Below are 9,835 nucleotides of genomic sequence, written 5' to 3' on the forward strand. Positions count from 1 at the left end.
GCAGCATCTGTGATTATTCAGGAGAAGAGTCCCCTTTGCAAAGTCTACCCTGGAGATACCTTCACCAGGTGCCTCCAGAAGTGTTCAGCCATTTCACAGTCATTTCTCAGAGGAAATCAGATTAAAATATGGCACCTGCCAGCCCAAGGCAGAAATGTACAGAAACAATTCCATCTCTTTGCAGTGGCTAGTGCTGACAAGTGAAGGAGAAATGACTGCTCTTATTTTGGATATATTTTCTTTGAAGGCATATTTTTCTCTGCACAAAATGAAATCACCTTTTTATACAGGACAATTAAACGGTCTTGGCCCAGCTTAAAAGCAATGAAGACAATTTCCATGCCAATTATAATGTAGAGGGAAAAAAACAAGAAAAACTTGGGATGCTCTAACTTTGTATCTCCAAATCCAATAGTGGTCAAAGTGATAAAGCAGAAATAAAAGGCTTCCTGAAAATCCATTTTTTTTTCCCATTTTGGAAGAATAGCAGCAGCACAGGAGATGTACACAAAGATAACGAGCACCATCAACACAATGGGCACATCTAATTTTTCTAACTCTTTTCCTATTTTGTCAAAATTCTTGATTACTCTCGACACAGTCTTTTCCCTGGCTAGTTCAGGACATGAACTCCATCTCTCCATGCTTTTATTTCTTGCTGGTTGGGTGTTTTCATTCTCCCTGGCAATTAACATTTCAAAAAGTTCCACGTTGCGGTATTTGACCTGTTTCACACCTGACTGACTTCTCAGCACTTCCATAATGGCCAGGGGCTCGTTGATGACTATTTTAGACTGTTCCCTGGATTTCAGTTCATTCCTTTTGCTGCATGTGGATCCAGAACAGAGTTTAGAGGCAAGAATTTTTGACTGCAGTTTCCTGAACTCGTTGTAGGACTTGGATAAGACAGTTGCAAGGATGTCTCCCATGTCTGTCAGGACCAAGAACATCAGGGGGATCCCAAATAAAGCATACAACATACAGAGACACTTCCCATTCCGTGTCACAGGATAGGTATTGCCATAACCTTGAACAAGAATAAGAAGGGGATGAGAAGAGAAAGAGAGAGATGTGATACATAAAATTGGTAGCAGAAGATATGCCTTTTCCCTAAATCCAGTTTGGGTGTTTATATTTCCTTCCTCTAACATACTGGATATGAAACTCAAGCTGTAAATAATTTTCCATTATAGTGGGAGAAAATTTGGTATTATAGTAACTGTATTAAATTTTATCAACCATTTTTCTCTTAATCCTTCAGAAGACATTGAGTATTCCTTCTCTCCTTTCAAAGACCATTTTTTCCTAGAGGAACTTCTAGGCCAAGTACTTAGCCTGTCAGATTATCATCTCATATGTTGAGGTATGGTTTCCCTCATTTTCTTCATCCATGCATGTTTTCACTTGTGGCTGCCTCAGCCTTTGGTCTGAACCCAGCCTCAGTCCCTGCTTTGCTGTGAGGCACTGAAATATCATTTATTCTTGGTCACTCTCTTCCCCGCAGGCAAACTGGGAAACTCTCAAAGCACTTGGGAAAGATTATTGTCATTATTGCACAAAGTGATCTTATTTACTCTTTTTAAAATTGATTTCTGTGCATTAAAAATACCTAGTGCAGTTTCCAGGCTTAAAAGTTATCCTGAGCCTAAATTTAGCTATGCAAAAATCTTTCCCAGCTGAGCCACTAGGCAGCCTCCCCAGGCAGCAAAGAGATCCAGTTCAGTCCATCAAACTTCAGACTAGATGACTCAATTCTCCCAGAAAATTCAAGGTAGATAATTTGATTCTATCCCAAGGTGATTTATCAGTTCCTGATTCTACAAATAACAAACCCGCTGCAATGGAAATAGCCACCTATTCCATCTATTAACAGCAAATGTTCCGGGCTTCCTACTGATCCCAAAATTCAGGTCAAAATTGAGGAAGCTGCATTAATACTCAGTGCTCTGAAGGCAAAAAGTACTGGCAGCTTAGAAATCAATTTGTTGGGTTGGTGTGTATGGGGATATTTGTCAAGTCCCACGTTAATGGAGGAGGGTAAATACGCCCGTGGAAGACATTTCCCACAATATGCCTTTTCATCAGCTTGCTGAAGTCAAAGCTTTCTGATAAAACACTCCCTTTCAAAAGTCCTTGGCTGCTGTGTTTGTTCCAGGAAATATTCACAGGGCTGAGGATTTTGGTCTCATCCCCAGTGCATCTCTGGCCACCCAGACTTTTGTCTTTAACTGCAAGAAGCTGAGCTTGAGCAGTCACCCAAAAGATGAGAGTGTGAGGTTTGAGCTGTGACACAGCCCACAAGGGCTCTGGGTGAGCTCTCACACTGTTCCTTGTGTAGGATAAGCTCTTTTTAAGGTTTTTCTCTTACAGTAGGATGCATCCCCATGCTGGGATCTTGAGCACATCCTCCTGCAGTGGAGAAATGTCTTTGCAATTTGATACAATGCTGTGGGAATATTTCCCATCCAGCTTTGATTATGACAAATTTGGATAGACAGTGCCTGTACTTGCCAGCATTTGAGAAAGATTAACAAAGGGATAAAAGTAGCTTTGGGAATGAGCATGAGGAGTTGTATTTAGCAATGCAGAGGGAGCCAAAATCAGAGCAGATGTTTCTATTTGATTTAGGTCCTCCTTTGAAATATGAAGTCAGACTGAAAGATTTCAAAGGTGTGACTTAAACACTATCATGTGCTGTTAACCCAGAGAAATGTGAACACGGTGGTTAATTACAGAACCACAGATTAACAAAGCTGAATTAGACATAAGTAACTGAGAAGCAATTGAAAAACAATATAAGTATTATGAATTCCCTTTTCCAGAGAAGAAAACATTACCCAAGAGGACACACAACAGTGGGAAGGATAAGGTTTGAGACTGAAATATGGATATTTCTTTTTATTTCAATAGCTCTGTGAACATCATATAGGAATTCATATTATAGTATATATGTAATGATGCAGTTAATTAGTGTGTACCATCACTAATCACTAAATTGTGACTTGTTTCTGTGACTCAGCTATGTCTCTGCAGTCTGTGTTTGCAGAGCCACTTGCAGACTCAACAGCAATATTCAGGGGAAAAATTCAAAGAGATTTGGGCTTTGGGTTTAGTAGGGGTGGGTTTGTTTGTTTGTTTGCTTGTTTAGGGTGGTTTTAATTCTCTGGAAGAAATTCATTAGAGAAAGCAGCAACAGGAATTTATTCTGAAGGGTGTTACTTTACCTCTGTACTTACCCACAGTTGTGAATACTGTGCAGCAAAAAAAGAGAGACCCAAAGAAATTCCATCTTTCTTTTGGGTTGATAAACCAGACTGGGTCAGCTGTGTTCAAAAGCTGATGGATGTCGCGGATAAACGTCTCATTTTCTGTCAGGTTATCTGTCCAGTTATCTGTCACAGTCACAGCAGGAGGCACAGTGAGTGTTTGCAGACCACCACCCAGGGAGCAGCCTGCCTGCAACCCCAGTCAAATATACTGCAGCTGAGAATTTGCTCATATTGTCTTAAAAATATAAAAATATTCCCCTTCTCACCCTCCCCTTTCAAGCCCCTCACCCCCACCTCTGAGAAAATCAGGTGGGTTCAGTGGCTTTGGTGAAAAAAAGTACAGGGAAAAAAAACATAAAGAAGCAGGACTGAGTAACCAGCTTCCAGCCTGAATGTCCTGTTTCATTTTGGACTTCCCAGGAGATTAGTCTACTTTTGACCCAGAGGCGCCAAGAAATGTGGGGTCAACACAGGGAACCACTATGAACCACTTGGATGTCACTGCCCAGTGCCCTGCTGTGAATCCTGCTACCCTTCTTCCTCCTCCCCGTGGCTGGGCTTTGCTGGAAAGGACATTATTTACATTATTTAATTGCCCAAAACTGATCACTGTGTCAGCACAGCTACCTGAGTGAAACTCCAAGCCTATGTACAAGCCCCATCACAAATCCAGGAGGATTTCTGACCCTTCTTTTCTCCTCTACTCCCTCCAATCACTGGGTCTGGGGTGCAGAACTGCACCTGTCTCCCTCTGAGCATCCCATCACCAGAGGGCTGGCAGGGAAGCTCAGAGCAGGGAAGAGGCAGCTGGAAAAACTTTCTGAGAGAGAGGATTCAACTCCAGCAAACTGCAGGAAATACCACAGGAATGTCAGCTGCTCGTTAAGAACCTGGCAAAAAGGGAGAACACAGGCATCTCAGGGAAATCTGTCTAGGCAGGAACACAAGGACTGGGAAGCTTGCAGTCAAAAATCACAGCTAAAGAAGACACCAGCAGTGTCATTAGCTAGGCAGAGTGAAAATCCTGTTTGCAGGATAAGCTGCTAGTATTTTGAAGAATGTCTTAAAAAGCAAAAAAAAAACTCATTCAAAAAGCAAAGTAATTAATAGCTCCCTGTGCAGATAAGTCATTTTGAAATTCCAGTACATACCTGGTAACTTTCTGGCGAGGCACATCAGCTTCTGCAGAAATGTTCTGTATTCTTCACTTACTGTGACCTTCCGGGTACTTTCAATGTGGGAAAACATGAGAGCCCCAAGAAAAGCATAGATGACAAGAGACACAATGAAGCAGGCATGAGGAAACACTGCCCAAAATATTTTTTTACATGTTGTTTTACCTTGCAGAGGTTGTGATGTTGTTGCCATCCTAAGCTCCTCTTTTATTTTTTTTTTAATATATAATTTTGTGCAGAAGACACAGCTTTTAGAAAGGAAGATAAGAACGTAAAAGCTTTTGCAGCCAAGAAAAGCTTCTCCTGTGAAAACAAGGATTGTTCTGCCTCAGGCTTTCGGATCACATGTCTTTATAAGTGAAGATTGCGCTACAGTCCCCATGGAAAAGCAGCACAAACCCTGAAATACTTCTCAGTAGATGCCACGCCACTCTATCCCTGAATTATTATTGATCAGCCAGCACTGTAATGCACATGGATCACCAGCTCCTATCAGCTTCCACTGGAGCCAACTCGTGCTTAAAGTTCCTTCTCCTGAACAGCAGCTTCCCACTGATAGAGCAGAAACACTTTCAGCTCCCAGAAGGGAAAATGTGCACTGTAAGGAATAGAGTTCTTTAAAGATTTCTCCCAGAAACAATCAGGAACACTTAAAATTAGTCAAAAGAAGGGGATGGCTCTAATTGTTACCCCTAGGCAGACAGTAGAACAATGAATTTCCCTTTCAGAGAACTTACAGAATCTCTCTATACCACTTACTCTTTGTGGAGAGGGTCTTTTGAATTTTAAATTCTTTTTCTCCAGAGAAAAAACAAAATAAAAAGAGTCAAGAAGGTTTCTCCTAGCTCTCACTTGAATAACCTCTTCTTATATAAATAGAAGTTTCAATTGTGAGATTCCCACTGACCTTAGTAAGTCAGGACTGCAAGATTCAGTTCAGAGTTAGTGATCTTTGCAAACTATTTCCAACTTAAAAATAAAGTCTTTCTTTTCATCCTTTACTCTAAAACACAAAGGAGCAGCAACATCCTTTGCTCTAAAACACTTGTTGGAGCAACAAGCAGTATCACTGCCCTTTGCAATTTTTGTGGTGGTAGTAAGAGGAGTTGGACTGTACAGAAAGAGGTATTAAATATTTTATCTCCAGGCATCTTTCATTAAAAATTGAAACAATCTTGTGCAGTCAAGACCTACTGAGCTATGTATATGGAGCAAGTCCACACATCCACACAGAAATCCTACATGCTTACAGTGACTTATTCTAGGTCAAACTCTCAGTAAATTTGATCAGAACATAGTTTATGTTCACCAGTATACAAGCCTCCACTATTAAAAAAAGAGACTTTTAGGGCTAAGACAAAAATAAAACTGTGTGCTTGCTATTTTTCTTGTTATCTGCCTTGTTGGCTCAGTCGTGCTTTTTGGCAACAGATTTATAAATCTTCTTATTGCAGTCAATCTCTGTCTTCATTTTTCCCCCACTGAAACACAGGGTTAAAAACTGCTAATGTCCATAATTAATCCAAAGCAACAGAACTTCCTGAGAGGTTGTGCTTGGAGATAATGTACATAGGTCTGGTGTCCTTTATGCTGGGAATTGTTACAATAGGGACTGAAACATTGGAAATTTGTTTATTACTGTCCAAATGCACGGGCTGCATACACCTGCAGGAGTCAGCACGGCTCTGCTACCCTGCTCTCAAGCAGTACAGTTAAAACTGGGAAAATTTCAAAAGCAGCAAGGATGGCTGAAGGTGTGGACAGCTTTCAGACAAAGAATGACTGAGCAGCCACTGGCCAGGGGGGAAAATATTGAAGAACTCTCTCCAGTCTGCCAGGTGTTCTGGAGGGAGCAGGTGAGGGATCAGCTCTCTGCAGCCTCTTTGAGGACCATCAAAAGGAGCAAAGCAGAAATCTGCTCCAAAACAAAACAGGATTGTTTCTCACATGGCTAGGAAGGTCTTTGCCAAAGGTTGTTGGGTTTCCATACATGAAAGAGAATGGAGAGATGTTTAGAAGAGCAGTCACTAGTGCTGACTACAAACCACACAGGGCTCAATAACCCCCCTGAACTGAAAATAGCTTGCAGCTGTAAAAATAAGATGGGGTACTGGGCAATGAGCCCCTGTCTGAGGCTACACATTCACACTGCTGTTCTAAAAAAGGTTTTCACTGGCCAGTATGGTAATTCTGATACAGTTTGTCCTGCACAGTTTTTCATCTGCAACTCAGATATAAACATATTTTCCACAAAGTGCTTTAAAATCTTCTCAGCCTCCTCCTACACATGGTACTGCAAAGTATTTAGCAATTCCCAGGAGCTTCTCAGCCATTTGCAGCATCAGGCTCTGAGCTTGTGACAACAAGAAAATTTAATAAAAATAAAACCATAAATGATTTTTACATTATTTGCTTAATCTAAACCATTTCCCACTATTGCAGTATTACATATTTGAACTTAGTTGCTTAAAAGCAAATCCCACTAACCACAAGTTATTCCAAATTGAGTTACTGGTACTTGTATTGAGAGAGATTTCTGCAATACACATTTCCTATCCACATTAATGGACAGCAAACCTGCATTTGTCCCAACTTCCATTTCTTTGATTAGGGCAAATGTGAGTGCTCTGTAAGGTGCTGGTTGAAAGGGAAGTTTTTGACCATAGCTGCAAGGTTATACAAATCCAGTAAAAATATATACTTACAATGAAATTACTATTTTATCTGATGTTTCTGAATTACATAGGTTAAACCTAGAAGGTCCTTGTTTGGGCAGAGAGAAACGTTTTTCAATAATCAGTAAAACTCTCCCTGCATTAAGTCATCTGCTATGTTGCCAAAGACCTGCTGTGTTACCTGCTGTGTTAAACACCATTCTGTACTGACAAAGAGTGTAATGTCATCCTTTTTAAGAGAAAATCAAAGTGACCTGAAGTTTGACAGTGCTTTTTAAAAATAAATGGCAATGGATTAAATGGTTTGCATTTATTTACACCTGGCATTGATTCTGATGGGAGTATGGTTTAACAGAGGAACTGAGACCTCAGCCTGGCAGCACTTCACGACAAGGAGAATTAAAAACCTTCCATTCCAGGTTGAATGTTAACAAGGATCATGGAAGATTTGATCCATTGCCTCAATATAGGCCCCCTGGAAAGTCTTTCCAGAATGCATTAATGTACCTTAGCTCCCCCCAGAAAATGAATGTTTTGGTATAGCGGTGATATCACCTCCAAGTACCCCAAAACAGCAAAAAATGAGTAGCAGCAGTAGCTGCACTAAGAAAGCAATCTCAGGGCTGTGTGAGCACTAGATTTGACATAAGGACACGCCACTCGAGGTCGGCTGGGTGGGTGGTGTCAGTGAAGTTTCACTTTTAGCGCCCTCAGTGTCCTCCCACCTCCCACCCACAATGGTTATCCCACTCCCTCCCAGCTCTGGGGCTCCTTGAGGCCTCTCCCTGTGGGATTTCAGCCCAGGAGCAGTGCTGGCCCAAACCCAGCCCCAGCACAGACCAAGACACTTGTGCAGAGCAAATGCACCCAGCCAGATGAGCCACACCAGCTTTTAAGGCGCTCTGCAAATATTTATCTCCTCACAACCCCACATTCCATATTGCCCTGGAATATGAATTCCCCTGACATCTCCCATTCTTAGCCCTCACACCTCACACTGCTGGGATGGAGAGAGAAATGCACAAACTGGCAGCGTAGGGTGTGTTGGATACCCCAGGGGAGTTTGGTTTTCTTTGTATCCATCTTTAAAAGTCTCAGCTTTTGCTTGAGTCGAGTGCTTGAGCTTGTAACCTCTGGGAATATTTGAGAGCACTCAGGACTAATATCCTGACACTACACAGAATGCTAAGTGGATTCAAAGATGTCCAGGACTCTCACCCTGAATAGGAGATTTTCCTATTTCATTGTTTGTTCACACCAAAGCCAAGCAAATGGTCCCATAATTTAATTTACAAGAGAAAAACCACTCTCAATGTGCCCCAGGACCAAGCAAAGCTTGGGTATTAGTTTCTGTTCCTCCTCTTTCTTTCTAAGAGGGATGAAGTCACATAGTCAGGAAACACCTTTAATGGGAGTTTTTTTCACCTGATAACAAAACACAGCAGCAGTCTTCAGTCACTCATGAGTTAACCAGCCCCTTGATCCCCAAATCATTGCCTGGGCAGAAACACTTCACCTTGCCCTCCTCTTCCCCAAACCTGAGCAACCACAACAGCCTAGAAGAAGCCAAGCTGCCCCCAAAATGAGGAAATATTAGCTTTTTTCCCTCTGGAACTGGTAACATCTTCTCTCTCCCAGAGCTTCACCCAGTAGCCAGGGGTGCAGCTTATCTGGAGGGTTTGGCTGCTGCAAGGCTGAGGTTTCCAACACAGCAGAGCTCTGTGTCAGCCACTTCTGCTCCTGCTGCTCTCTGAAACATGTGGCAAGTCAGAATACACTTGGGGCTGGGAGGGGAAGCTGCTCTAGAGAGACAACACTCTCCCAGACCCTTTCTAAAGGGCCACCAGCAAAACCAGTGGATAGAGGGCAACAATTCTCAGTCAGGGTGGGGATGGCTTTGCAAACAAAGCCACGTTCCTGCTCATTGCTTTGCATGACTCCTCTGAGTGCTGTGGCACCATTTCAGGGTGCTGGAACAAGCAGAAAGGTTGGTGTCACCTCGAGTCACCAGCATCAGACCCCACAGAGCAGGAGCCCTGGGTTTCCAGATAAGCAAAGGGGATTACTGAGGTTCAGCCACAAGTCTTATGCCAAGTCTTTACTGAGTTAATGTAGTGAACGTAATGCTGGTATAGTGGAGACTATCTCAGCACAGTAGTTCATTTCAAGGCAAACAAGCTCCCTGTAGAGAGATCAGAAAGCTGCTTCTGAGGAATTTAATTAACATTAGAGTATGTGAGATTATATGCTGCATGAGAGCTAAGCATCATGGTTCATGTCAGCACTGCATTTATTTGCAATTCTGCACTTCTTTGAGCTGGCATAAAACCCACATAGATTCAGGATGACAAGTCCACTTTGCTCTTAAAAATGCTAATTCTTTATAGTAATGCCACATTACTATTAATGTGGCATTATATGTACATAAGCAGGTGGAAAGAGGGGAATCTTAAACCCCAAATAAAAGAACAAACTTCTAGCCATAAATATCCCCCAGCATTCATGTGATACGGTCTCTGTGACAGGCACAGACACTCTCAAGTCTCAGCATACAAAATACTAAGAGAAAAAAATCTTAAAATGATCTTCTTTCCAATGTCACATACAAGTTCAGTCAGAGAGAACACAGATAAAAAGTCTTCCTTTGCAGGCTGCAGCATTGGCCAAGTATTACAGATAACATCGAGGTCAGATGTGTATCTGGAAGAGCTCTGAG

The 9,835-nt window shown here is 42.0% G+C and overlaps 1 protein-coding gene across 1 annotated transcript; it reads right to left on the reverse strand.

The window, feature by feature from the left end:
* Positions 1-221: 221 nt before the first annotated feature.
* KCNK18 (potassium two pore domain channel subfamily K member 18) lies at positions 222-4,637 on the reverse strand. Its single transcript, XM_059477690.1, has 3 exons — positions 4,421-4,637; positions 3,237-3,392; positions 222-1,027 (listed from the first exon to the last, which is right to left on the reverse strand). The coding sequence occupies exons 1-3, from the start codon at positions 4,635-4,637 to the stop codon at positions 222-224; spliced, it is 1,179 nt and encodes a 392-aa protein (XP_059333673.1).
* Between the last annotated feature and the right edge of the window lie 5,198 nt (positions 4,638-9,835).

This window comes from Ammospiza nelsoni, chromosome 8, assembly GCF_027579445.1.
Source record: "Ammospiza nelsoni isolate bAmmNel1 chromosome 8, bAmmNel1.pri, whole genome shotgun sequence".
Lineage (NCBI taxonomy): Eukaryota > Metazoa > Chordata > Aves > Passeriformes > Passerellidae > Ammospiza > Ammospiza nelsoni.